Source organism: Colletotrichum scovillei (assembly GCF_011075155.1).
Source record: "Colletotrichum scovillei strain TJNH1 chromosome Unknown Contig00011, whole genome shotgun sequence".
NCBI lineage: Eukaryota > Fungi > Ascomycota > Sordariomycetes > Glomerellales > Glomerellaceae > Colletotrichum > Colletotrichum scovillei.
The window spans coordinates 2323626-2351606 of NW_023336269.1; the positions used below are offsets into that span (position 1 = coordinate 2323626).

The 27981-nt window shown below is 54.5% G+C and overlaps 7 protein-coding genes across 7 annotated transcripts; 3 read left to right on the top strand and 4 right to left on the bottom strand.

Moving 5' to 3' along the window:
* Nucleotides 1-715: 715 nt before the first annotated feature.
* Nucleotides 716-1710, top strand: HER10_EVM0003207 (uncharacterized protein; the record flags this gene model as incomplete). Its single annotated transcript, XM_035472891.1, has 2 exons — nucleotides 716-874; nucleotides 946-1710. 2 exons carry the CDS (start codon nucleotides 716-718, stop codon nucleotides 1708-1710), a joined length of 924 nt encoding a protein of 307 aa, XP_035326680.1.
* Nucleotides 1711-2776: 1066 nt separating this feature from the next.
* Nucleotides 2777-4027, bottom strand: HER10_EVM0003933 (putative electron transfer flavoprotein domain-containing protein). The gene is made up of 3 exons (XM_035473594.1): nucleotides 3878-4027; nucleotides 3126-3768; nucleotides 2777-3008 (listed from the first exon to the last, which is right to left on the bottom strand). The coding sequence occupies exons 1-3, from the start codon at nucleotides 3926-3928 to the stop codon at nucleotides 2926-2928; spliced, it is 777 nt and encodes a 258-aa protein (XP_035326738.1). The 5' UTR covers nucleotides 3929-4027; the 3' UTR covers nucleotides 2777-2925.
* Nucleotides 4028-4501: 474 nt separating this feature from the next.
* On the bottom strand, nucleotides 4502-5774 carry HER10_EVM0007885 (uncharacterized protein; the record flags this gene model as incomplete). Its single annotated transcript, XM_035477425.1, has 3 exons — nucleotides 4502-4825; nucleotides 4916-5653; nucleotides 5727-5774. The coding sequence occupies 3 exons, from the start codon at nucleotides 5772-5774 to the stop codon at nucleotides 4502-4504; spliced, it is 1110 nt and encodes a 369-aa protein (XP_035327017.1).
* Nucleotides 5775-6982: 1208 nt separating this feature from the next.
* HER10_EVM0000392 (RNA recognition domain-containing protein) lies at nucleotides 6983-8612 on the bottom strand (the record flags this gene model as incomplete). The annotated part of the gene is made up of 4 exons (XM_035470177.1): nucleotides 6983-7348; nucleotides 7403-7645; nucleotides 7697-7988; nucleotides 8398-8612. 4 exons carry the CDS (start codon nucleotides 8610-8612, stop codon nucleotides 6983-6985), a joined length of 1116 nt encoding a protein of 371 aa, XP_035326449.1.
* A 3968-nt stretch (nucleotides 8613-12580) lies between these two features.
* HER10_EVM0010101 (flavodoxin) lies at nucleotides 12581-15518 on the top strand (the record flags this gene model as incomplete). The annotated part of the gene is made up of 4 exons (XM_035479571.1): nucleotides 12581-12760; nucleotides 12867-13042; nucleotides 13145-13243; nucleotides 13772-15518. 4 exons carry the CDS (start codon nucleotides 12581-12583, stop codon nucleotides 15516-15518), a joined length of 2202 nt encoding a protein of 733 aa, XP_035327207.1.
* Nucleotides 15519-16022: 504 nt separating this feature from the next.
* On the bottom strand, nucleotides 16023-19638 carry HER10_EVM0012029 (eukaryotic aspartyl protease). The gene is made up of 4 exons (XM_035481433.1): nucleotides 19096-19638; nucleotides 18912-19039; nucleotides 18473-18826; nucleotides 16023-18425 (listed from the first exon to the last, which is right to left on the bottom strand). The coding sequence occupies exons 1-4, from the start codon at nucleotides 19185-19187 to the stop codon at nucleotides 16426-16428; spliced, it is 2574 nt and encodes an 857-aa protein (XP_035327357.1). The 5' UTR covers nucleotides 19188-19638; the 3' UTR covers nucleotides 16023-16425.
* Nucleotides 19639-24883: 5245 nt separating this feature from the next.
* Nucleotides 24884-27804, top strand: HER10_EVM0012107 (uncharacterized protein). The gene is made up of 2 exons (XM_035481510.1): nucleotides 24884-25159; nucleotides 25270-27804. The coding sequence occupies exons 1-2, from the start codon at nucleotides 25045-25047 to the stop codon at nucleotides 27576-27578; spliced, it is 2424 nt and encodes an 807-aa protein (XP_035327365.1). The 5' UTR covers nucleotides 24884-25044; the 3' UTR covers nucleotides 27579-27804.
* Nucleotides 27805-27981: the final 177 nt, after the last annotated feature.

Below are 27981 nucleotides of genomic sequence, written 5' to 3' on the forward strand. Positions count from 1 at the left end.
CCATCGTCTTGCGAAGGTCAATGAGCTGTCGGACTATGTACATGCGCACATCTCCAACCTCATAACAACCGAGCAAACTCGCCGCAACGGCTCCGATGTTCTAGAACCAAAAGAAGCACCCAAGACCGAACCGACCTCGGCGCTCACCCACGCACGGTACACAGTATCCGTAGTTGAAGTAGTAAGTCGTGTCTATTATTCAGCAAAAAGCCCAGCAAACAAGACGGGAATAAGTCCAAACCCCCTCCACCTCGCAAGAGCATGAGGCTCTCTGAATGGTCAGTCGTGGAAGTAAACTATAGCCAAGGGCCAGCAACGCGTCTGCCGTTGCCGTCTGCCCGAAATGTCCGAATGGCGAGTTGGCCCTCATTTTAACAATGGAGAGTCGTTGAAGAAAAGAGACGATCACAGGAATGTGGGGATGGGAATAATCCAACGCAACACTAGCCTAACTGCATCCACGGCAGTTGCGTCATGAGGGAGGCGATGTCGGTTAGAAAATCCCCGGATACTATCTCGGCGCGTCTTGGCGGGGTTTCCTCGGACTTTGATTGAACTTCCCTCTCTGTTTCTCTGTCGTTCATCCGCAATCTCATAAGCACATCAGTTTCCAACATCTATCTTGACAGATTATTCTATATCAGTGGCCTGGATAGTTGAGGTCAATCAAACATCAGCCATCATAGTGAAATTGATCTAGCAATTGAGGCCGAAAATGGCATCAAGCAACGATAGCTCCTCAACCCCAGTCTCGGCAGCAACAAAGCTGCGGCAACGCCTCAACGAGACGGACGACCTGATTCTCCTACCAGGTGTCTACGATGGCTTCAGCGCCAGAATCGCACTCGAAGTCGGCTTCGACGGTCTCTACATGGTAAAGCCCACAATCAGCATCTCACTCTGACTCACTCCGCCCCTTCACTAACACGGAGGCAAAACCCCCAGACCGGCGCAGGAACATCAGCCTCAAAACTAGGCCTCCCAGACCTCGGCTTCGCAACCCTAGACGACATGCGCTCCCACGCCGAGATGCTCGCCAACCTAGACCCTAACATCCCCCTAGTAGCCGACGCAGACACAGGCTACGGCGGCCCCAACATGGTCGCCCGCACCGTAACCCAATACGCCCGAAGCGGCGTCGCAGGCCTCCACATCGAAGACCAAGTCCAGACAAAACGCTGCGGCCACCTCACAGGCAAACAAGTCGTCGACACAGACGTCTTCCTCTCCCGCATCAAAGCCGCCTTCCTCGCGCGCCGCAAAATCGGCTCCGACATTGTCGTAATAGCCCGCACCGACGCGATCCAGACGCACGGCTTCGACGAGGCGCTGCGCCGGCTCCGGGCGGCCGTCGAGGCGGGTGCGGACGTCGCGTTCCTCGAGGGCGTGACGTCGGCGGAGGAGGCGAGGACGGCGTGTCAGGCTCTCGCGCCGACGCCGGTGCTGCTCAACATGGTCGAGCACGGTGCGACGCCGTCGTGGACGGCGGCCGAGGCCAAGGAGCTGGGGTACCGCATGATGATTGTGCCGTTTGCGGCCATTGCGCCGGCGTACGAGGCGATTCGCGAGTCGCTGGCGAGGTTGAAGGAGACAGGCGTGGTGGGGACGAAGTCTGACTTCTCGCCGAGGAAGTTGTTTAGCATTGTTGGGCTGCAGGAGGCGATGGAGTTCGATAAAGCTGCCGGTGGGAGCTCGTATAGCCAGGTGTGATGGGTGAAAAAATCGACGGCCGCAGGGGACTAGATTCGATATAGAGAATTTGACGACGGCCTCTGTGATCCCATGTTTATTCCTGTGGAATATACACCCGACCCACCTGGGCTGACCACTTGCCTTGTGATAACCATCCCGATGAGCACCTGCCGTAAGAGTGCTCGCCTTACCTTATATTCAAATCGAGCGCCCTTTTTCTCAACCAAGCCCAATCGAGCCCGGTGGCCGAGCGGTATAGCGCATTGAGACGTTAGGATACGAACTTGGTGAGAAACCCTGAGAAGTCTGCTTCCCCAAGCAGATGGAGAGCTTCGTAGGTTGTAGCATAGTCTGGGCTCGATTCCCGGACCTTGCACCCGAGCTTTTGTTTTTTGGCCCTCTTTGATTGATATTAGGAGATACTGGCAGGCTATTGTAGTGAACTCTGCATACTTTCGACGTCATTCGTTTGGAGGTTGACCTACCTAGACGAGCCGATGCATGTCGCGGGGTTTAATCTAGAATAATCAGCAAACTCAGCACAGCAAACGTCCATGCCGGTCGACCACATCCCGCGTCCCATTTGCCTTCGCATTCCGAGGTCTATCTCCGAGATGCCTCGCAATCTGGATTTACTCTCGGCGGTGCCGTAATGGCGGTACATTACGTGCTCGGTTTCATGACGCTGGCCGGACCGTTCCGTTGACTTCCCTATGGTCCGCAACCATCTTACAAAGCTCGACAGCGAAGCGGATGATTACCACGTAACACCTACCCTAGGCCGAGCTCTCGACCGAGATGCTAAAGGGGGCAAGCTACATCAGCTTGCTTTTCCGTCTGAACAATTGATGATTACGTCGCTCATCGTTCCCCCTCGACTTCAAGATGGCAGAAGTCAGCCGATTCAAGCTACACAAGATGATGTGGCAGCAAGAAATCTTCATGTGACACACCCAGGCTAGGACCTGGTACATCGATCTAACGCAATGGAGGGCCATTCCAGTACCGTGAGTCTAGTGCTGTTGTATAACAGCTGCGATGTCAGTAACAAACGCGACGAATATATTGCATTGGTTAAGATGTGCCGTGAGATATCATTAATGGCTCGAAAGTGCATTCGTATTCCGAACACTGCGTCCGCGATAATATCCGAACATCCGAGGAGCCTGCGTTTAAATCGTTTCTATTGCAAAAAAGGGTCTCTTCGTATTGGTACAAGCCATGACACGCCCCTTACAAGGCGCCGAGCTCCTTGAGCTTCGCAACGAGACCGTCAACGTCCTCGACCTTGCCGCCACCCTGGCGTTGAGGGGGCTCTGTGAAGATTCGTTAGCTCGCAAATTCTCCAGAGAAAAACATGACCAATCCGTTTTCTGAGCAGACATGTTGGGGGAAAGACAGTAGTCTCGCCAAGAGCGCAAAGAATAACTCACCAGTAACCTTCAAAACCTTCAACCTCTTCTCAACACCAATCCCGTAGTCGGCCAGCTTCTTCTTCTCAAGCGGCTTCTTCTTCGCCTTCATAATATTCGGCAAGCTCGCATACCGCGGCTCGTTGAGTCGCAGATCCGTCGTAATCACCATCGGCAATTTCGCCTTGACCGTCTCCACGCCACCATCGACCTCGCGCGTGACGCTCACGCTGTCCCCCTCGCCAAACTCCACCACACTCGCCGACGTAGCCTGCGGCCACCCAAGCAATCCAGCGAGCATCTGGCCCGTCTGGTTCGCGTCGTCGTCGATGCTCTGCTTGCCGAGGATGACGAGGTTGGACTTGTGCTCCTCGGCAGCCTTGCGCAGCAGCTTGGCAACGCTCAAGGGCTCCAGGTCGTCGCCCTCCTTGGTCTCGACGTGGATCGCGCGGTCGGCGCCCATGGCCATGGCGGTGCGCAGCACGTCGACGGCCTTGGGGGGTCCCGCCGAGATGACGGTGATGTCCTCGACGCCGCCAGGCGCCCGCTTCTTCTCGCGGATGCGGACCGACTCCTCGACCGAGAGCTCGTCAAAGGGGTTCATGGAGTGTTTGACGCCGGCCGTCTCGACGCCCGTCTGGGCCTTGTTGACTCGGGGCTTGACCTAAGTTTTGCGGAACCATTGATGTTAGTTGAGGACCACACAATCACAAGCCAATTTTCTGCGGGAGTGCCATTGCGTGCAGTCGTGAGCAGAGCTTTGGTAGACGTACAGCATAGTCAATGACCCGCTTCACGGGGACGAGGATTCGGAGGGCGGACATGACTGGGCTCTCTCTCGTTATGCTTCTTCAATGGCCCGGTGGTGATGCGTGGAGGGGGGCTGCTTGTGGTACTGCGCAGATGGGAATTGGAGGGTGTGGTGGGAGCTCGAGGTCTTCAATGGTCGAGGTCCGTGTCGTCACTGGGGAAAATGGGACCTCCGTCGTTAGCGATACCGGCTAACCTCGGGTCACCGCCCCACCGTAAGCCCTTTTCGGTCATTCGAGTGTAGACGCCGACTTGCAGGCTCATAATCCCGAAGCTCCTCTCTTTTGGTCGAATTGCTCGTTTGGAAGTCTCGCCCTCACATGAAGGCATCTCGGCTTTGAGAAGTTCGCTTCGCTCAACTCTATCCACTCAGCAGAGCACTGTCACCATGAAAGCATGAGACACACTTAGCTTAACAGTTGCACACCTATTAGACGTACCAATGCATAGCGTCTCTAAGGTCGAAACAAGTGATATTGCAGTCTAAATTGATATTCTTCGACTTGCAGGCCCGCCAAAGCACAACAACCGCTCACCCACCGAACCCCTAAGCCCTCCTCTCCGGACCCCGTATATAACGCCCGCACTCACCAGTCATCCCATCCATCATTGTCCTTCTTCGCAGCCGGTGCCGCGGCACCTCCAGTCTTCTTGCCCATAGCAGACGTACCAATCGAGCTGCCGCTCTGCGTCTGCCTCTGGTCCGCCAGACTGCTAAAGCTGTCCCAAAAGTCCTTTTTGCTCTCATCCAACGGCGCCTGTCTCGACGCTCCGCCCTGGCCCCCTTGGCTGGGACCGCCCTCGACGAAGCGGTTGAAGCCGTCGTGGGCATTGCGGGCACCCTGCTGCGCGACGCGGCCCGCGTTGGCCGCCGCCATCTGCGCTTGCTTTGCAAAGTCGGATTCGGCAAGCTGATTTCAAGGAGGACGTCGGATTAGTCCAGAGTTCTTCGTTCGGGCCGGCGCCGGAGGAGATATGATTGAAGTAGAAGAGTCACCCACCTGTTTCGCTGTGGGCTGAATGTAGCCATCGTTGACCGTCTTAGCCGTCTTGGAGACGGTGGTTGTGAACCAGCCGAACCCCTTAGTCAGAGCAGCCACTGGATCCCTCTGTAGATCATCGACGGTCGGGATACCGCTTTCCTTCTTCTCGGGCATGGGGCTGCTGCCGAATCCTGCGTATTTCCCTCCCTGGCTGGGAGGCAAGTCTTCGGATCGGGAGGCGTTCTCGGCGCCGAGCTTGGAGAAGTATTTGTCGTCCACCTTGACCTTCCTGCCGGGACTGGCGGCGCGGCTGTTTGTGCTGCTGAGAGGGGTGCCCGTTCGGCTGGCCGGCTTCGCCACCGGTGCTGGTGCAGGTTTCTTCTCGCCGGGAACGTACTCCTTGCCCTCGACCTTGGCAGAGAGCCTATCCTTCCACTCCTCACCGACCTCGCCACTGTATCGCTCCGCGATCGTCGCGTCGTCCCACGAGATGCCTCTCATCTTGGTGTCCTCGTGCTGTTCGAAGAAGTTGCGCCAATTCTCGTTGCCACCCAGGCGCATCCGTTCGATCTCGACCTGCTTAAATGCGTCCATTGAAATGCTGCGTACAAAAGAAATGTGCACACCGAGACCGCGGTGGACACCGGCGCATGAGAGGCAGATGAAAATGCCGAACTTCGGGGATGCCCATTGCGGGGATGGTGCGTTGCAGTCGCAGCAGACGTTATTCTTGGCCTCCTTTTGAATCGCGGCCAGCTGTGAGGAGACGTTGGGTTAGCGGCGAGTCGCGAAGTCGCAAGCGACGCACTCGACTTGGAAGAAGACTCACCTTGGCGCGCGTCTCGGGATCAACCTCCCACATGGCCTTGGAAGCCATCGTGGGAAGCAATCAGGGCTGGTGATTGGGTATGAGGGGGAAACGCGTGGCAAAGGAGAGCAGGTTGAGGTACGTGGGAGGTTGTCTTGTCGCAGAGGAGTTGTGGAGGGGCTTTCTCGATGCCGATAAGGGGTTTTGCTGGCAGTCGACTAGGGTGCGGGAGTCTGGGCGTCTGGTCGGGTTGGGTACCTTTTAGTGACTGACGTTGCCCTCAATTTCATCCATGTATTTGAGTTTCCTGGCCCAGGGGAACGGACACGTGAGCTACCGAGTCTCTGGTAACACCAACCTGCCAATTTGTGCTTCCAGTCCCATGTAGTCATCGTCATGCTCGAGTGTATGGATTCTCATTCAAGCAATCGAGACAGTTCATATGGAACCTCTCAAGTCGGTCAGGTAGTCACGGTGCAAAAGACAAGGTAGACAGGGGCCCTTCAACTCCATGGGGCTCTGCTGGAGACTCGCCAGACAAGGAAAGGTCCAGACTTCGTTCGGTCTGGGACACTTGGCTTTTGGGGCTCTGCCGCCACCCAATGGTAGTCCTTGAAACGCTATACATGCACCACCGAAACCAACCACGGATTCCCACCGAATGGTCAACGAAAAGTGTCCCAGTCCTGAAAACAACATACCTTAATACCTTCCTAAATCTGCATGGCCATGGATCTCCATGTGCGAACTTTGCAAGGCAGCACTCTGTTAGCAGCCGTTCAGACGATTTCTGCGAACTCGAACTACGTTCCGCAACCTTAAAATCACTTAACGATGATGCATTCTCTCACCGATTATTGGTGTTGCACCGCCCTTTTGTATTTTTTTGTTAACTGTAAAAAGCTACCCGATTTGAAACGTTTTGCGCCAAACTTTTCCTCTTCCTTTTAGACCGCCTCCAGCTTAAGCTAATTTACAACCCAGCATAGGGTGACGGAGAAATGGGAGGTTAGGTAACAAGTACAGAAGAGGTGGCCGGTAAGATCATGTGTATTAGTTTAGGGATGGTGGCAGCCCTGCACATCTTGTTTGGCCTATCTACCGAGAGCGAATCTCGTAAAAAGGCAGACGTAGATGTATTTGGCCACCTTTTTGGTGGGCACTTCCAAAAAATTGAAATCGTCGTAACAGGTACCGCATCGTAAAGCTCGTAAAGACAATGGCTCGGGAGGTTGGGCCGAGACGCGTTGCCGGGGCTGTAGGTTGGTCGCCTACACTTAGGCGGTGGTAGCGGGAGCGGCGGCCGGGGTCTCGGCAGCAGCAGGAGCAGCCGCGGCCTCGGTGGCAGCCTCCTGGGTGCCGTTGGCCTTGGTCTCCTCCTTGGGGGCGTTGGCCTCCTCGTCGGTCTTGTCGGGGCTATCGATAGCGACCTTGACGGCGATCTCGCGGCCCTCAATCTCCTTGCCGTTCATCTCGGAAACAGCCTTCTGCTGAAGCTCCTCAGAGGCAAGGGTAACGAAGCCGAAGCCACGGCCCTTGCGGGGCTCGCCGCGAGCCTGAAGCTTCTTGATCATGAAGCGGGGGATGGGGCGGAGAGCGATCTTGGCGGAAGAAGGCTCGTAGGCGGCGAAGAGCTCCTTGAGCTATTGAAATGTGTCAGTACGACGCAATCAACAGAGCCAATGATAATATCATACCTTCTCCTCGGTCAGGTCGTAGGGGAGGTTGGCGACCATGACCTTGGTCTTGGAGGCAATGCCGTCGGCGGGAGGGCCACGCTCGCGACGCTCACGGGGGGCACGAGCCTCAGCGGACTCGCCGGCCTTCTGGGTCTTGGCGGCATCCTTGTTGGTGGCATCGGTCAGAGGCAGAACCTCAGAGGTAGCGGGAGCGCCGGCAGGGACCTCGGCGGCAGCACCCTCGATGGGAGTGCCATCCTCCTGTAAATTTGTAAGCAGCTTCTCGCAAACTGTTGTGTGACTTCAACTTACGTTGCGGCCACCGCGGGCACCACGACCGCCACGGCCGCGGCCACGTCCACGGCCACGGCCGGAGGCGCGGCGGCGGTTACCCTCACCAGCACCCTCACCGTTGGCACCCTCGGTCTTCTCTCCAGCGGGCTCAGGCTTGCGGGCAAGCTGAACCGAGACCTTACGCTCGAGAATCTCCTTGCCGGAAAGCTCAGAGATGGCGCGCTCAGCCTCAGAAGGGGTGGAGAGGTCGACGAAGGCGTAGCCAACAGGTCGGTCGGTGCGAGGGTTCTTGGGAATGGAGACGGACTCGCTATGGAAAATGGCGGGTCAGTATGAGTTGTCATGTGTGACGCAAGTGGGTGGAATTTTTGCGGGGCAGGGGAGGGATGAGAGGCCACGCTGCAACATCGTGACAGTTGAGAGAAGCGGTCTAGGCAACAGCAGCAGCAGGGCAGCAACGGACGCAACGCGACGCCCAACCTCGATGCATCGTGAGTCAAGTGCACACGATGCAAGCAAGTGGGCATCGATGCGATGTCAGAAGCATTGGCGTAGAGGATATGTGGGGAACAGGTGCTTTGGGAAGGTACAGCTTCCTCGGAAACAAGCTCGCACGATCGCCTAGAGTAGGCTCCCATGATGAAATGACGACAGGTTGAGGACGCCAACAAGGTCGGTGACGACAAAAAGTGACGACGAGAGGATTCGCGACAACTTACACAAGGTAACCCTTGAAGAACTCCTTCAACTCCCCCTCCGTTGTCGCGTAGGCCAGGTTGCCGATGTACAGACGGCGTCCCTCAGCAGCGCTGGCGAGGACGGCATCGTTGTTGGCGGCAGGCTTATCGGCGGCCTTGTCGGAGATAGTGGCATTGCTCAGAGCATTGGTAACGTCATTGACGGCTTCGGAAACCTTCTCGACGGCAGCAGACATTTTGGCGGTGTTGGTCTGGTGGATGGAGACGGAGGTTTGTGGTGGTTGAGGCTGCGTTTCGGTGAAGTGCGTGATAACAGATGACGTGCGAACTTGGACCCGGTGGCAGGAACGAAGATTCGAGATTGATGGAGAATGGAAGTTCGGTGGATTAGAACTCTGAAACAATGAGGGGGAATTTTCTCAGGGTAGCTTGGTGCCCTAGAAAGCTTGAAAAAAGTTGACAGACGACGTTGCGTTGCGCGGTGACACAGGATCTTGAATTTGTGATGTGGAGGGAAAGGAGAGAGGAAAGGGATGGCTCAAGCCGCGACCTCAAATACAAATATTTTTTTTCTGGTGAGCAGGGGAAACAGAGGACGAGGGTAAGCGAGGCGCAAACCCACCGAACAGCAGGTGCGGCCCACGTTCTGGGTACCTTGGGATGGCAAGAGCGGGCTCCTAGGCTGCTGTGGCGGTGCGGAAAGACGAGGGTGTAGGTGGGTACTTGCCTATTGTGTCTGCAGCAGCCGGGTAGGGGGGTATGGGGTAAGGAGAAGGGGGAAGGGGGAAGGCACGAATGGAAATGACGGCAGCGCAGCAGCTTTCCATATGTTTCTCGCCGGATGACGCGATGGGCCTATCGTTTTTTTTCCCTTTTCGTTTGATTACGATATATTTATCAACAGGAACCCAAGACAGAACAGTTCTTTTGTAGAAACACGCAGTTACAGCTTCAGTTCCACGTCAGAAAGTGCCTTTGAATCATGAGGCAGGATCAAGCTGTTCACCTCATCTCTTTCCTCACGCGTCAACTGTTTACCCAATTTAAGGTGCCATAGGTGCCTGGGCGTCTTATTCAGCCAAACCTTCATGAAAGGTGGTCTTGCCAGTGTTGAAGTGGAAGGAGGTCCCCTTTACCAACCCTAGGAAGGTAAGGCGGTGGAATGCCATCCATCCAGGAAAGACCCACACGATAGTGTTGGACATGGCAGGTACCTGACAGGCCATCTGTTCAAGCCACAGAGCACGGGCTTTTAGAGATGGGCCAGACGGCAACCCCTGCTAGGAGAAGAAAGGTGCAGCTTCTTCATTGCTTCTTTTTCTTCTTCTTTCTTTCCCCCCCTTTCCATCGATGTACCTTTCGTGGACGGAGTACCGGTACCGCAACATTCGTTTATACATCAGACCTTATCAGCCACGTCGGTCGTCAACATAAGCCCTGACTGGCTGGAAGACAGTTATATTGAGCAACCCATCAACAAAAGACATGCAACTCACACGAGAAGAAACCTGTGTGATCTGCCCAGGCGGTGACAACAGCATCGGCCTATCAGGGCGGTGGTATGACTCTTCCCCCGCAAAATGGTCGTGATGGGACCCTAGCCAAGCCAGGCCTGAACCAGTGCCCACCCGCTGATGTGCGTGTTCGTGGAGCCACTGGCCGCCAGAAATGCGACAAAGATCTCGGCAGCTACGGTCTGGTCTCTACGGAGTACGGATAGCGGACCTGACTTGTCTACGCAGTATGTGTCGGTCCAAAGTGTTTGCAGCTACCCGCGACCATTGTGGTTGCTCACGTGCGATTTTCAGTCCACAAACCTTGAAGTCTGATATTTTGGCATCCTCAAGATGGCCCCCAGGTGCTTGCTGGCCCGGTTTGCCCACGTTTGCCGCATCCACAAATCCCGATTGGCCGCCGGTAATGGTACCTCGCTGCTCAACATCGGCAAGACTTGCATCAATCAACGCGATTTCCTGGGATCCGCCTGTCAACTATTGGGAAGAATCACCTCGCCCATCATACTCTCTCCTACCTCATATCGCTGGCTGTGATTTTTGAAGATTGCTCGCAATGGTCTGGTCATGACCCCTCATATCTACACTGTGAGAGCAGCCGGATGGGACGCTCTCGTGCAACATTGTCTCGGAAAGCTCCCACTCAGCCCAATGTCGGCAAATCTTTCTCGTTCATCCTCTGCTTATCGGTACCATTCAAGGCCTGGTGCGAAGTACCCTTTCCTGTCTGGACGTGAGTTGATTTCTTTCGGAGCCAGTACTGTGCAAATAACCTTTTTGCCAACGACCGCAGTCAACGATCACGATCAATCTTTCCGACCTTACTTCCTGGACTGCTTCGTGCGACGGTGCGAGGGACATAAATCGGAGATTTAAATCCACGGTCCATCGCGAGAGACTGCCCTGTATGCGAGCGTCTACCGAATGGATTCTGTTTTGCCTAACCTTGCCTCTAGTTCATCTCAGCTAAACCATGTATCAATGCAGTTTGTTTTCTCGGTTGGTTTGCACCTTGCAGTAGTATATCAACCAAACTGGATGTTGAGCCTAGAGCAATCAACGGTTCACAGTCGGCAGTGTAATTACACGTCGCCAATCCCAAACCTCAACTACAGCAATACAAGACATTCGCAGCTTGCACACACGCGAGTGACGCGACGGCTGGCCCGGCCAGTTCAGCAATGTGGCTCCGGCGGATGCCAATTCAGGGCCCATCTCCCGTCCCTGGTCAGCACCGTCCTCCCGTATCTATGGGACCGCGGAGAGATGCTTTGGCGTCCGGAATGATACAATTTCCCACGGCCCACTGGATCTCGCGGAGCGCATGAAGATTTTGGTGAGGGTCCCCTAGCAACCCACGCTAAAGCTCCATGGGTCCTAACGGTGCGATGCAGGGGGGCGGCCAACAGTGCAAAGAAGGGACGAGGGCAGCAGATTCCCTTTGTCCCTTGTCCTAGACTCAGCTACTCCTATCAATCCCGCGCTCTCATGTCCGATATTGATGTCAACACGAGCGCGAATATCCGATGCTCAACCAACACCAATCAGCAAGGGGATGACTGTCGCGCGTACAGATCGACAGACAATCTCCCACCCAGGATAGTATTGAGGATGTTCGGATGGCGCAAAGGGCAACTGCCCGGGCAGAACAGATGAGCCCGCGTCTTCAGACCTGCGCATGCTATTTCGCTTTGTGGTCGCCATCGTCAGCAAGAATCCTGAGCTCGCGTGGGATTCGGTGAAGACGGAAACAGTCGTGTCAGCAGCTCGAGGCGTGGTAAGGCGGGGACCTGAGTCGTGAAGGTTTTCCCTGACTTTGCCTCATCTGTCGTCTCGCAGTAAAGCGCCTCAAGCTTCTCCACAGGAGCTTCTTCGGAATGGGGCATGCTGTCACTCGCCCTGCCTGGAGAGTGACACCAGCGCCGACCTCCCGTGTCACCGTGTGTGAGGTGGTCCCAGCCCGCCCAACCGTTACCTTGCATGCAAGGCAGCACACCGCCGCATCTTTAGTCGTTAGGGGGTCTCAGCCCACGAATCGCCGCTCTAATCTCGTTGGGATTAGTGACTGTCTAAGTTCCGGCACTGGGTCCTGGTGCCCTGCATCTCTTCGATGGGATTCTCTCCCATCTGTGGCGCATGCAAAAGAGGGACCTGGATCTTGGGGAGGTCGGCTGTTATCCATGCTTGTGGCTGACCGATACACAGGCCGTGACAGGCTGCCTTGCGCTCGCTCGCAAGAGCTTGTGCCCCAGACAATTCCGAGCAATCAATGACGTTTCGAGGATTGTCTCTAAACTAGACTATCACGACGTAGAATCTCTCTTTTTCCAGCTTTTACGTCTGACTGATATTCCCAAATTTCTATTTGTACTTAAGTAACTCAAAATCAAGCCAGTGCGATAACACGTGACTCAACAAAGCACATGCGTTTTCGCATTTTTGCGCCTTGAGAGTCCGAATGGCTCCTGCAGCTCCGATGCCGCTGGGAAGGCAGAGAAAAAACATTTCCAAGAAGCTGCACCCCCGCGCTAGCAGACCCAAGAGCCGCATCTTCTCAGAGTCACGATTTTGAAAAGGTCCACCCGGATCACGCTGCAGTTGACATTCACAACACAAGCAAGTCCGGATAGAGCCTGCCATCAGCTTTTCGCAAGCAACAAGTACCTCGCCTCAAATTCGGTTCAAAGAATATGGTCACCGAAATCACCGGTCCCGAGCCGGCCGTGGTGGCTGACCTGCCAGGCCGGTCCATGTTGGTCCTTTACGGCTCGGAGACCGGCAATGCCCAGGATATTGCCGAAGAAATTGGTCGCAACGCCCAACGTCTGCATTTCAAGACCAAGGTTGATGAGATGAACGGAGCTCAGTTGGTAGGTCTCCTTGAGCCTGGATGTTCTACTGCAGATCTGTCTACCAATGCACTTCATTACACGTCATTGGGCACCATACCTTGCGCATCGCTGACTTCTCTGGTAGAGCATGTTGCTTCAATATTCAATGGTCATCTTTGTCATATCAACGACGGGCCAAGGTGATATGCCTCGTAACTCGATTGCCTTTTGGAAAAGCCTTTTGAGGAAGAAGCTACCACCTGGCTGCCTCGGCGCAGTCAAGTTCACAACTTTTGGACTTGGCGATAGCCTGTACATCAAGTATGTCTTTTGGCCCTCTGGCGTTGTTTCCCCTTGTTGCTCTCGCTGAGGACTACGGTTGCTATGATCAGTAATGATTTTAACGGCTGACATTTCCCACAGGTTTAACTGGGCTGCTAGGAAGTTGCATAAGCGGCTAGAGCAATTAGGTGCCGTAGAGTATTATCCACGAGGCGAAGCAGACGAGCAAGACTCGGATGGGTAAGTTCCTGTCGACTTCTTCTTACTTCGCCTTCATTTCCCATCTTCATTTTGGGTGGTTGTGCATTATGTTCTGTGACAAAGCTCCTCACAACATCAAGATGCGAGACCACCCTCATCTCTTTGGACCTTGTCTCTGTGTGCTTCTCCCATCGTGGATATCCTTCTCATCTAGAGCTTCAACAAGCTTTGTAGTGGACGCACTCCTCAGCAAGCTGCTCATGAGAGGACGGATATTCAGAGCCCAATCATCGAAATGCTAGTGCGTTCGATACGGTCTACCTTTTGAGTCGACAGTGCTTGAGTTATTCCGTTTTGTCAACCCCGACCTGCGATAGGTGTGCCTATCAGTCTTCCCAAGCCTTTCTTCACACCTTGTTGACATCCCCTTATTCTCTCCCAATCATTTATACCCGTCTATCGAACATCCGATGGAAGGCAAATATCTTGCTCCGTGTTGAAAATACACAAAAAAAACCATCCCCCAACTGCTATCTGATCTGATGATCTTTACTAAGTATCGAGCAGAGCGGACGAAAGATACATGCCCTGGGCCGCAGACTTGCAAAAGCGGTTACTCGAGCTGTACCCCCTGCCAGAGGGGGTCTCTCCCATCCCAGAGGGCGCTCTTTTACCCCCGAGATATACCGTCGAGCTAGCCACGAGCCCAGAGACACTACAAAATGGAACCTCTGGCAGCAGTAGCGAGCATAAGACAAATGGGCATGTGGTAGAGATCGGAAACGACAACCAGCCCAACGGTACTTCTCCCAACTCAAACACAATAAGCGCCATCGAGGATATAACACATGCGACCAACGAAATGACTATTACCGAACCTTCGCCGACGGGAGACGGTCTCGAATCTCAGATTCAAACTCCCCCAACAACGCTATTACCCATCCCTGACGGCCATGCCGCCTCCCTCGAACTCAATGAAAGAGTGACGCCTACGACACACTTCCAAGACGTCCGTCTCGTACGCCTCGCCGTCGAGCCTTCTGCCAATGGACCTCCCACAATAAACCCGTTTGACAGCCTGACGATTTACCCAAAGAACTTCCCCAAAGACGTCCAAAAACTCATAGACCTAATGCAATGGAACAACATTGCCGACTCTCCTCTGTCCTTCAGGTCCTCTTCTGGGGTCACTAATCTCCCTCGCGGTCTCTACATCAGCCACGACCGTCCGACGACCCTGCGTGATTTGCTCACGCACAATCTTGACATCACCTGCACCCCGCGCCGAAGCTTCCTCAAAGAGATGTACTATTTCTCCGACGACGAATACCACAAGGAGCGCCTCCTTGAGTTTACCATGCGCGAGTACACGGACGAGTTCTACGACTACACCACCAGGCCCCGCCGCACCATCCTCGAGGTCCTCGAGGAGTTCACCTCCGTCCGGATACCCCTGAGCCGCGTCCTCGACATGTTCCCCGTCATGCGCGGCCGGGACTTCAGCATAGCCAGCATAGCCAGCATTGCCCACCAACCCAGCCTCCCGCCCTCTCAAGAGACAACGTCGACGACGAGTTCAACAATAACACCAGGAACGAAGACGAGCATCACCCTGCTGATAGCCCTCGTCAAATACCAGACCATCCTCCGCAAAATCCGCCAGGGCCTCTGCTCTCGCTACCTCGAAGCCCTGACCTCGCCCGGAACCCCTCTCCGCATAACCCTCAACCGCAGCTCCGCATCCCTCCACGGGCCCGTCCACGCCCACCGGCCCCTTTGCGCCATCGCGACCGGCACAGGCGTCGCGCCCCTTCGCCTCTTCATCGAAGAACGCCTCTCCCACCTCGCCTCAGGCGTGAGCGTCGGCGATACCGCCGTCTTCTTCGGTAGCCGCAGCAGAAAAGCAGATTTCCACTTTAGTGACGTCTGGGAGGACCTCAAGACGAGGTATACCCTACCTTCTTTCACTACCACTACTACTGTTACTACCGATTCTGCTGCTGCTACAACCAATGACGCCGACGCAGCATCCGCACCCACCAACCCCAAATTCGACATCCTGCCAGCCTTTTCTCGCGACAAGTCCGTCCCGCGAGCCTACGTCCAGGACGTGATTCGCAACCACCCCGAAACCATCCGCGCCATGGTCGCCTCGGACGCCATCTTTGTCGTCTGCGGCGGCAGCCTCAAGATGTCGCGCGCCGTCAAGGAGGCCGTCAAGGATTGTCTGCGCGGCGATTCGTCGAGGTACCCGGACGAAGCGGCCGTGGAGGCTGCTTTTGCGAGGTTGACTTGGTGGGAGGAGATTTGGTAAGGGCGAAGCACTGCCTGCCATGGGGGTTCCCATCGCGGGGGGTTACCTGGATGATTTCTCCCTGATAGAGCCGTTGGAAGGTCTGGGCCGAGGGTTCTGTATACTACATAGTTCACGTGCCCAACGCGGAAGATGCAATAGATCAGACAATGGGACTACACCCTTTTCAAAGCAGTTTCCCTCCGGCTTCAATACACTTAGAATCGGTACTGCTATCGTGTATAGCAGATAACGTACGCCAATAACCCTTCTTCCAAATGTGCACTTGTTATCCATAGTGGAGGGTGGAGGCAAACTCAGCGGTACTCTTGGCCCTCGATGATGTTTCCTAACCTTCACAGACCCCGAATCCACCCACGGGAAAATCACACGTGAGGAGAGAAAGATCATTCATTTGATTTTGATTTTATTTATTTGTTTCTCTACGATGCTGAGAGTGGAAACTAGAGATGGTGAGGCTTGTCTAGATGCCAGAACGTAGCACCTTTGGTGGCCTCGCCACCTCCCTATCTCGTTCCTTTTTGAGCATATCGCAAACAAATCCCAAGTTCCTGGTTCGAATCTGCTCGTAGCTAGGCTCTCCACTCTCCATCTCCATCTGGGGTAATCTTCCCGCTTCCCGCAATCAACCAAGTCCTTTCCCAGGCCCAATTTTATGGGCACCTAAACGCCGGCATGTCTGCATGCTGATATCCCTGTGTCTCCCTTTCTGGGGAGACATTTTATCCCAAACTCCTTCGCTGTATCTTGATTGATTCAAATCTGAAGAAAATCGGACTGCTGAAAAAGAAAGAAAGAAAGAAGTAGAAATAGTGCCGGCCGCTTTCTCTGCAGTCGTGCATTATAAGTGGTTATTTGTAAAGATCAAGTCATTTTTTCCGGAAAGAATGGCAGGCTTTTCATGTTGTTAGTTCTCCCAGCTGTAGCGACGCTCTGCCATCTGAGGAATGTGGATGAATTCGAAGCCGTCGAGGCGTTGCAGGCTTCGCAAAGAGGTTGATTCCGCTTGCTGACTCCTCTCCTCATCTGGTAGGCTCACTTGTCTCGTCAGGTTGTCCTGAGCCATGAGCTCCTCCTCGAACTCGGTCCAGTTGCTTCCCAAAGTATCGGTAGATAGGCGATGAGCAGTGAGATCCTCAGGCACGGCAAGGTTCGTCCCTTGAGAGTATGCCAGCGGAGGGGGAAACACCTCGGGCTCTGGAAGAGACACGTTCTCTGGCAAAGGGCCCAAGCAGACGATATTTGACGGGTCGATTGGTGCTCTTTGATGGGTTGATGGAGGCGGTGAAGGAAGGGTAGGCAGAGGAACGTTTGGCGGCATAGGTGAGAAGGTGGCGCAGGTCGCCGTAAACGCCTCGCTCTCGGGAGACACAGGCTGAGGCAGTGTGTTGCCGGGGTTGCTGACAGTGAAGGTTGGTGATGGGTACGACGGGCCTTCTGTCAGGGGTGATGGGAGATCAGATAGGCGGTTCGTCCATTCTCCAGCGCGGGGGCTCATTGGCGATGGCAAGGAGCCATGGGTTGATGAAGAGTTTTCGCATACTGTGGGAGACGAAGGCGAAGAGGCAGATGCCGGGGACGAAGCAGGCAACAACCCAAACTCTTCAGGTCTGAAAGTCGCGACAGGGCTCGTGTACTGCATCGGCTTCTCGGCAGGCGGAAAGTCGGCCGGATTCTCTGGAGGGGAGTACGCCGGGACAGGGCCTTGAAGTTGGAATTCCACTTTTCTCCTCGCAAGCTCGTAGGCGCTCACATCTTGCGTGTCTTCCGTCCCGAATTCGGTGTGCTCATGTACCGACTTATTGTCCTCTCCATCCAGCTCGACCGGACCTATCGGTGCAGGCAACTCGTACACTGCATGATTAGCATCAGCCGCAACTTCCACAGGCTGGGCTGTGCTGCCCATCACTTCATGTGTCGATACGCGCTGAGTCTTCTTTTTGCCCCGCACTTTTGTGAAGAACTTGGCCATGGGGCTTCTTGGCGACTCTGGCATAATTGACGATGCGGCATCTTTCCCATCTTCCAACGACCTAGTCATCTCCTGCTTCTTTCGCTGGCGGCGACGGTAGAAAAAGAAGCCAGCAAGCATTATCAGGCAAGCGGCGATCACGCCTGCCGCAATGCCACCCATTTGCGCTGTCGAGAGACCTGTATGTGAATTCACCTGGGCCGGCGGTGGGAAAGGGCTATTGCTAGGCTGCACAATACTCTTCAGCTGAAATGATTGCAGAGGTGCATCCGGGAACAGGGCCTGGTGGAGAGAGAATACGCCTGTATCGTACTTGGTAATCAAGTAAGCTTCTTGGAGAAACGACCTTCCGATGATGAACGTATTCGTCAAGTTGGAGGCTCTTCGAAGAGGGAAGTAAGGAACTGAAGGTTCGCCATATTTGATCGTCTCGCTCTGAAATGGATATCGCAAAACTTGCGCGAAGGCTGCAGCTGTGATTGTAATGTTGACCACGCCCGGTACGGTGAGAGGGTGGCCAAAGTCGTCACTGTTGTCATGGCTAGAAAAGGAGAAAGTGAACGAGTAAGAAGATGCGCCGGCCTTAAAGTTGGCATACTGTTCATCGGTGAGAGTATACAGGTTGAAGGTGTTGTTGTAGGTCAGGTTGAATGCACTAGCGAATTCATCGCAAATAGCGTCAGGGAGCCAAAGAAAGGGGGTTGAGCTGTCGATCATGGCACTGAAAGACGTGGACATGTTGGACAATATTCTCGTCTTGGCATCCCAGCCGCTCGGCATCTCCTTGCTTTGTGGCACGGTAACTTCGACGCCACGGACCAGGGCGTGAGGCAGGCCATCGCTCGGATCTAGGGAAAATTCGTTGTTATGTGGGACAAAACGGCTCGCGTCGTAGCCTCCCAGAGTGACAGAGCATGGCGTGCCAGACATGCCCACTACGAGGGTTAGTATACGACCAAAGAAGCGGATAGCATGCACTTACTATAGTAGGCGCCAGCAGTATAGCCGTAGCTGTAACTGGGGATCCATCCGTAATTCTTGACCGCTTGCGTTAAGGGTGATTCGGCAACCTGATTGCCAAAACTGCCCTTGGTGATGCCGAGTCCAAGATATCCAAGATAGTAGTCGGTGCTGTTGATTGACGCGGTCACAATGTTGTCCATGCTCATTCCATCCCCAGTCAAAAGCGTGCTTGAAAGCTTGTCCAGTCCATAGTCGCCGTTTCCACCATAGCCGAGATAATCAAGACCAAGCTGCCATGCGCCCAACGGATTCCAGGATTTCGAGTCGGCAATGGTGAACACGTTGCCTCTGGCGGTGTTGCACAAGGGCTCCTCTTCATGAGATATTAGCTCTGACATGCCTAGGCCAGAGCGCGAGCTGGCATCTATACGCTGATGAATGACAGCTGAAAAACTTACTTGCAAGACAGCCACCGGCTCCAATAGCCCAGAATTCAGACAAGGACGTGCTCGCAAGAACATTGACAGACTGTCCCGGCGTGCCGACTTGGAACTTCACTGTTGACCAGTTGCCGTCGACGCCGTACCTTGGTTCAGTTAGAGATGAGATTGCGGGCCCAGTTCAGGAAATGTCTAAACGAACCAGTCGGTTGAAGGAGTGAGAGCAACTGCGGATTGACTTTGTGCGCGAACGACGCCAGCGAGCGCCGTTGCGACGAAGATTGTTGGAAGCATGTCGTCGATCTTGGGACGGAACCCGGTGGGTGGTTCATTCGAGGTGCGCCGAGTCACCAGGGCGTCTTTGCGATGTGCATGAGCGTCCCGGGGGAAGGGCTGGCCGTGCGAAGGGGCGTCTCCATGAACCAGAGCTATCGTCGAACCGTGTTTGGGAAACGCTTTCGTATATCCGTATGCCGCGTGCCTATCCCAATGCCTCACGGATCCCAAGGCTAAGAAATTTTGTGGTCGAACGAGTGATCAGCCGTGAAGAGCAGAAAAATTGGGAGGGGGAGAGGGGGCCACGGGCAATTGAACTCTGCGGGATGATCAACAGGAAAAACTAACTTCTGCCATCCATCGGATTGAGTGGGTGGCAGCCAAAGCAAGATAGCGTCCATGGTCATCCAAGCAAGGACAAGCCCGCGCTCTGCCAACTACGGCCAAGGGCTGTGCCGCAACAAGCAAGGGAAAGCCGGAAGGCCAAATGGCACGACGAGGGGTGAGACAAGGACCAGGCCCCCGTCCAGCACCGGTCTGGTGGTCCCGTCGTTCTTGGGAAAGCTGGGGACCGGGGTACAAAGCAGGCATCCCTGTCTTCTTATCGACACACAGTGCTTTTGCCTGCTTCAGGAAAAGTGCAGAGCGCGGCAGAGCCATGTCAAGCCCTCCCTTCTCAGCATGGCGCTGCCGCCGTCGCGCCTCATCGACGACCATGTGTCCGCCCCGCAGATGGATCGAGACCTCCCGCGCCGACGAGAATCAGCAGAGGCCCGAGGGAATGGCCGACGGGGCTTCATGAGGCTGCCGTCGCGGGCGGCGAGAGGGGTCTTTCGACACGGTAGCGTAATGGGCCAGTGACATGGGAGGCAATCCGTCAGTTGACTGGCTCTGGAGACGACGGAGAGAGACTCCATCTGCTTACCTGGCCAGCAGGGGGGATTGGGATTAGACGCGGTAGGCGAGGGCGACGGAACTTCATCCGTCGATTCGAGGAGAGAGTCGAGACCTTGGACGACTCGCACTTCAATCCGGAAGAGCCCAACTCAGTATCGGCGCCTCTCGTCTGTTGGCGACGGCCTGGTATCTCTATTGGTAGCACAGGCATGCATCTAGCCCGCCGATTCCATGACAGAGTATCTTAAAGTTTTGGCCATTTCTGTAGCGGGACGCTCAACCGGTGATGAAGAAGCATGTGTAGCGTGAACGCCTCGATAGGCTACTCTGGCGTGTCAAGCAGCGGTAAAGGATTCCATGTGAGGTAAGAAGGGCCAGGAAACCCGCTAGTTTGGCCACAGTAGGCTTTTCGAGTGTCTAGACCTCCTTTGTCTCTATCCGTGGTGTTGCTCCTCGAGATGCGACAGACTACAGGAGTCCAACGTAGCTGCAGTCGGGACGGCCGAGCAGTTTGCTAGCCAGGCATATTGGTAGACAAGCCACTGCAGCGGATGATCCAAGGGGTAGCAATCTCGATAGACGTTGACGGGTTGCGATGGCAGGCTTTGGTTTGTGACCAGTCACATATATCAAGTCGCCTGTTCAACTCTGAAACAGAGGGCTACGGGTTCATGACACAGGTTTGCTAAGCTTTGATGGAGGAAAGTTAGCCTCTTCTAACAGTGGACGACAGACCGTCGCCGACAATGCCGTTGTTGACGGGTCGCCGATGTGTTCGTTTTGCCTTGCAAGACGGTAATCATGTTGCCAAGGGCGTAAAGGCGCGGCAATATACCTGAGCCCTGGAGGGGCATGGAGCTGAAGGTCCGAAGCGAGGAAGTCCCTGGATTCTCCCGCCGGATCTTGTCCCCGTTGGCCATCAGTCCAAGGTACCTTAAGTCGGTTTCCTTAAAATGCAGATACATGACATGACTTGGGATGCTTGAGAAAGAACACCCGACCACCTTACATAATAGTAAGGGGAAACCGGGGAGATAGCAATAACGACCCATGGGCTTTCCGCGACTTCCAAGTTCCAACTTTGGTTTGTTCTTTCCCAAACCCCAAACGGCGCCTCTTCTACCTCAAGAAGGAAGGAAGTTGGCGACTCAAGCCATCGGTTGAACCGTGCACTCAATTCAGCAAGTGCAGGTTGTCACTACGTACCTGAAGGTCGTCACTGCCGCATTGATTGCCTAGGAACCTAGGTACCCACCTCACAGGCTCAGTCTGCCCTGCCAGTCAACCACACTTGGCCGGAGTCTCCGTCTCTTCCTTTCTCTTCTCCTTCTTCCTGCATATTCAATATTCAGCCATCCGTCATCGACCACGACTAACAAGACGCTATTTTCTCAACGGCACCGGTGAATTGACGGACAAGCCGCCATTGACATCTCGTGAACCACAGCTGAAGTGAGACGAGTAGCCGAGTGCAACTGAATTTTCACCCCTCTCCAAGTTCCCCCTCTTGCCAAATCCCAAGAGATCCGGCCTGCAACACTGGCCCGGCTTGCAGACATCGACCCGGACCACCGACCATAGTTGCGGCCACACGGCGTAGCAACAACTGCACATCATGGTCCCGCAAGGACGGGTTGGCCTCGACCCCAATGTGACGTGGGCCAACTGATGGATCCTTCATGCGCGCCCTTCTTCAACTCAATTGCCCTCGCGGGCACTCGCCATTCATTGGAATCATTGCCAAACATCCGCGCCACAGCTGAACGATATCCTGACGTCTTATCACCCTGCTGATATGCCAATCGCCAGGGACACCTCTATTCTGGGTTCGCCTGCGTCTTCTGACATCGCATCGCCATTTCGACTCTGTGCTTCGCTTCACTCCATCGCCATCCTCGTCGCCTGTTCGCCTCGTCTCTCACATTTTGCCTCTATTGCCTGCTAGCGTCAAGACATGTTCGTAGGATTGACAGCTTCCGCTCAGACGCTTAAATTACTGCGTGGCATCCACACCTACCGCCACTGCCGACCGGCCCGCCTCCTTCAAACTGCCAGCATCGATAACGACAGTGCGTTGACTGCTCGTTGCCTCCCCACAGGATGGAAGCCCAGTGCCGGGATATGGGAAAACGCCCGCGCTGAATCTGTCATTCGTCAAGCTCCACCTCCTGTCGATAACTTCAAACCTAGAAAATCTATCGGCTTCTTCGGACCTCACCTCTCTTTCCACTCGTCGCCAATTTGAGTTATAATAAAGGCTATAGCTGACAATCGAGAGCCGTGCGAAAGAGAGATCAACAAAACAAGGTTTTCGCTTTCAACGTTGGAATTTCATCAACATGATACACCTCATCAGCCTAGCCAGGCACAGAACTGACAGTACCACATGCACAACCTGGCCGCATGAGGGGCGCTAGCCAAAGGCAACCGGAGAGAGGGTGCCGCGGAACTCAAAGCTGCTTGTCATTCCCAAGCCTGTTGTTCCGCCCTCCGTCGGCGCGTGGCCTGCGTCTTCGGCACAACCTCGCCTGCCGTCCCTCTGAACTGGGACCTCCAGCGGCGTCAACGACCCATTTGCATCTGTTCACATGAGGATTCACTAGTGAAGGTTAGATGTCCTATTCCAGTGTCACATCTGTCCCTCTGCCAAGGTACAGACTTAATTCCGTAGAACGAACTGCAGAGAGCCAATTTCGATGCCCTGACTCGCAGTCTGTGCTCAATACAAACAGCCGTCGGCAACGTCAAATTGATCGCCAGCATGCCACCAGAGTGTCCTGTCACAATGCCATGGCTCGGCAATTTTCAACTGCATCAAGGTGCCTTGGCTCGTCACATTGGCTGAGTGCCGCGCAAGAGTGCGACGCGATGCAGTGAAGAGAAGTCGAAACGCGTCATCTGGTACCGGTACAGCGTATTAGGCCGCTGCGGCGTCATGGTCTGATGTCGGTCTTCACCGCAGCTGTCAGACGCAGGTCGGAAATGGCGAGAAGCCTTCCATGCCCTGGCGCCCGTTCACTCATTGCCCCCCGCGCGCAACGGTGCGCTAAACATGGAGGCCGATTACGGACGATTTATTCGTCATTTTGGAGTGGCAGAATTGGATGGTATCATCCAATCTCTCTCCCTATGCCGAGCGGAGAAAATGCGCTAGGCCTGTCTTGATAGACCTGGGTTGACCCTGTTTACAGTTCTTCGAGCACCAGGTGACGAAGTTTGGCATATCGAGACCTCGAAAGCAATGCTCAAAGTCCGAATCGGCAGAATGTATGATAATCAACTACTTTGACGCCAAAGTTCCATGCCACGAGCAGGATAAGAGTATCGCCATACCATGCCTACCTCCACGCCATCTTTCGATCAGCCCTACAATTACTTTATCGTGCATGTCGACATCCGTGTGCCGTGTCAATGGTCAATGGGAAGCTGCTTGGCTGCGTTACACGGAGCATAGAGTCGACTTGCGGCGTCAGTACTGCAACATATGCCAGCACGTTGGGCAGTCAATCTTACCCGACGGATAGGTTCAGACCGGGCCTCTCTGAAGTCTGAACCTCTTCGGAGACGCATAAACAATTCAAGGTGTCTGCATGTCCTAGACATTTTTGCACTCCGCACATTTAGACGCACATCTCCCGGACGCACGGTGGTTGCACCCGTGCACACTAAGGTAGACTTTGGCTCAAGCGGGCCACAACAAATTGTCTCAACCCACCGTCATCGTCGACAACTATCCGAAGTGTCTCGGTGGGAGGACGGCAGACGAGGTAGGAAGCTAGTTGAGACTACCAACCAACCTCTTTACGGAGACAGAGTGTTATAGGCTTAGCCTTTCAAGCACTAGCCGCAAACGCATTGTTGGCGAGGGTTTCTCGGTGCGCCTGCACGATCTTCCCAGATGCCTTTGACAGAATGTCGATCATTTCTCCTCCCGTTAATTACTCATAGGCTATAGCTATTATATTGTTAACAGGTCTTCGTACGTACTCATTGTCACTTATGAAGCAGCTCTCCAAATTATCTATGGATTGCCCGTCCCTATTGTCATAAATCCACAATCACAGACCCAAGTTGCCATCAAGCAAATCTGCATGGCTGGCCCCTCCCTTCGCTGGAGGCCGGATTGTCTGAGACATTTCTAGCTCATGGCCAGCACTGCCTTCGGTTGACACTAAAGACTAGAGGAGAGACACTACAGCACGTTTCTTGACTCGAACATCAACGAATGGAAGCGAACCAAGACGATACTTTTCAGCCGTCATTGATCAGCAATGGTGGACTTTCCGATCAACCCTTTTCCCCCTTGCAGCCGCACACCGTCTTCTTGTCTTCTGCTTCGAGGAGCACTGGCACCAAAGTCTTGCTACTTAGACAGAGCTCGTAGGTACTTGAAGACCGAGAGTCTGTAAAGATGCTCTCCCACTTAGTGCGCCTTGAGCAAAAGCTTGGGGATGGCAGTACTGCCGCCGGTATCAGCTAAAGCTCCGGTGCCACCCTGTCGCGTCGGCCCCTTGTCCTTGAAAGGTAGTTCTTGGTGGTCACCGCGACGCTAGAGGCCCAGCCGCGTCTGTTTTGATTGACGGCGGGCCATTTCAAATGAGATGGCTCCTGTCACTGCTACACTACATCAGTGGCACACACAAAGCCGGGAAGTTAAGGTGCAATGGTGAACTAACTAGCTGGCTGGCTCCCCTGTTCTTCCTCCCGAAGTTGCCAGGTTACGCGTCGGCGCACCCACCTTACGGTCCGAAGACAGAGAATATGAACCCCTTCTACGCCCTAATCGCCGCCCGGCGCCCGGCGTCCTTGGCCGTTTCCTCGCAACTTCATCGCCCGTGAATCCCACTTCATCTCAGACCTTGCAATGAGTGCGTGGGCTATACATGACTACTCCAGAGCCACGAGTACTTGGTCGTTGTCGCCGTATCAGTTTGTGTGTCGCGGTTACGAGTAGAGTTGACTGTCAAAGGGGGCAAGGATGCGTGGGAGAAGGCAGGACTGCGATTCGAGACGATACATCGATATGAAACTCCTCAAGCTCGCGTTGCTTTCCCTGGCGACATTCTCGAACACAGTCCAAGCCCTTCAAGTTCGTAAGTTGGCGAATATTGATTGTTTTCTTATTAAAAAAATTAAAAACAAAAAAAAAAAGAAGAAGAAGAAGAAGAAGAGATAAAAGACCGAGAAGCTGACTGTACGGCAGTAAATCATATTCCTCACGGCAGGAGACAGGTCGTCGGCTTTAACAGCACGACATCATCGGCCGCAACAAGCTCTGCACTGCAGACTACGTCTTCATCTACCAGCTCAATCACCCAAGCAGGGAACCCGTCAACTAGCACAGTCGGGACCGAAGTACTCTCATCTACCACAATCAACCAGCTAGCAGGATCTCAAAGTTCGATAGGGATCTCCTCGGTCAGAGGAGAGTCAGGGACAGGCAGCTCAATTTCGACGACATCAGACGAAACCAGTTCGCAGATCTCGGCCGCCGCAGGAAGCACACTGACCCTAGCCAATGGCACAACGCAAACCACAGACCTTGTCACCACGACAGATGCGACGACCTCGCAACCCAGCAGATCATCTTCATTCATTGGAGCATTGACACCGTCCACTGCTTCCACTCGAGATTCGACGTCAGTAGGTTTCAACATCGCAGCCTCTGGCAACCAAACTCGTACTGTGTTCACGGCGTCTTTATCGGCAACCCCCACGAGTATCAGATCATTCTTTCCTATCAGCAATGTTTCAATATCCGCGTCACCCAGCGGGAACTACACGAATGGAAATTATAGCGGCTTGCCCACAGACGGTGGCGGCGGGGATTATGTGACTTTGACACTCAAGGGTGGTTACGAGCCACCTGTTGTCTGCATATCGACTACACAAGGCGCCGTACCGACAACTTGGTCAATAGTATACACGACAACGACAACAATCTTCGGGGATCCGACGGGTTACACTCCACCGGAACCCGAAATCACGATCCCAATCACCTGCAGTCCTGCAGGTCTGGAAGAAGGCAAGGGGAAGACAAAAGTGTCTGCGAGTGTTTCGTGTACCTCGGAGGATGGTGTGGATATTTGCACGACCGAAGCCCCTCAGTTTCCAACCTTCAGTTCGACTCTTGGTCCAGAAACGACGGTCACCTTCGTCACCACGGCCAAAAATCCTTCTGTGGTCTTCTCACCTATCAGTACACCTCGATACGGTCACGATCCTGAGACACAAGCCCCGCAAAACAGACGCTCATCTGCGAAACCCACAGCAACACCCACGCCGAAACCGACGCCTTCGACCCAGTCACCCAATAACGATCCGAGACCACCTGGCTCGCCACGTGAAAGTGCCAAGGAACCGCCCAAGGCTACCTACATGATTACTGTAGCGCCTACCAAGATCATCATCAACGACCAAACTTTTACGCAGAACGATCCGTCAGAAACGACCAAAGTGACGGTCAACGGCGATGAATTCACAATCAACCCGAGCGAGGTCATTGGCGGTGGGACGATCGTTGATCGGCCCGGCAATGTCGGTCGAAGCACCATGGTTCCATCCACCACGGTGGTGGGCGACTTGCCTATTGTGATTGCGCCCGCAGGAACGCAAAACGTTGTTGTCGTCGGCGGAACGACGTTTGGGGTGCAGGCTACCCCCATAACGGCTGTGGTTGACGGCCAGACGATCACCATTGAGCCGTCCGCCGTCATTGTCCCGGATCCAAACGCTCCAATCGGCGGTGCAGCTCCGGTAACGACGGTAGTAAAAGGGCAGACCATCACACTTGTGCCATCAGCGGCCGGTGTCCCCGGGGAAACTGTTCCAACCGGCCGCGCTGCTCCACTGACGACCGTGATCGATGGGCAGAAGACGACAATCCAGCCATCCGCAGTGGCCGTCCCCAAACGAACCGTTTCGATCAGCCGCGCGTCCCCGGTCCAAACGGAGATCGTCGTGGCAGGCGGCGAGATGATAACTGCCATTGGCCCATCCGTGGTCGTGATTCGATCGACGACGTTTACATACGGGCTGGTCTCAACAGTCATCACAAAGGTTGTAGATGACGATACTATCTCAATAGGACCCTCGGGGGTTTCTGTGCGCAACATCACTGTGGGAGGTCCCGGGGCAAAGGCGACAGACACCACTTACGAGATCGTCGGCGGCGCTTCAGTAACGCAAGTCGGGGCATCGGTGGTGGTTGTAGACGGCACAAGCTTCACCGTGGGGCCAGGAAAGGGGACAACGACAAAGGTGTTTGGCGGCGAGACCATCACGATTGGTCCGTCCGGCGTGGTTGTTTCGACGATTACTCTTCCGTACCCGTTTGGGCCGACGGTGATTACGACAATCGACATGCCTTCGACGGCGGCGGCGCCGTCGCCGGTGCCGTCTGAGACGAAGAAGAATGGTGGTGGTGCCGTCAGGCCGGCGAGGGCATTGACGGGGTTGCATTTAGAGGTTTGCATAGCGATCGGCGTCTGGGTTCTGGGGCACATGTTTTGAGACACGCCAGGGGGACATGACATGTGCATGTTCAGCGTGTGCTACTGGCGTCGAACGGTTCTTCTTTCTCTTTGGTATAGTGCAAAACAGGGCACAATGGGATAAGCGAGGGTCGCATACATTGTATAGAATGAGGAATGGGGCTCTGCAACGACGGGAAGGGCTGACCCTTTGACACCTCCCAGGTAAAGTGAAAGGAATCATGATGGATGGCGCGATACGACAGGGAACGGCACCAGCGGAACGCGGGGTTCTGACGCAGTGCGACCCTGTCGTCAACGACGCCGACGAACTGTATAATTATTACAAGATACATCTTAAAATGTAAACATAATCCATGCTACAAAGTGTAGAAGAGCAAGCAGGGCCACCACCAGGAGCGGCAGCGAGGCCACTTACCTCC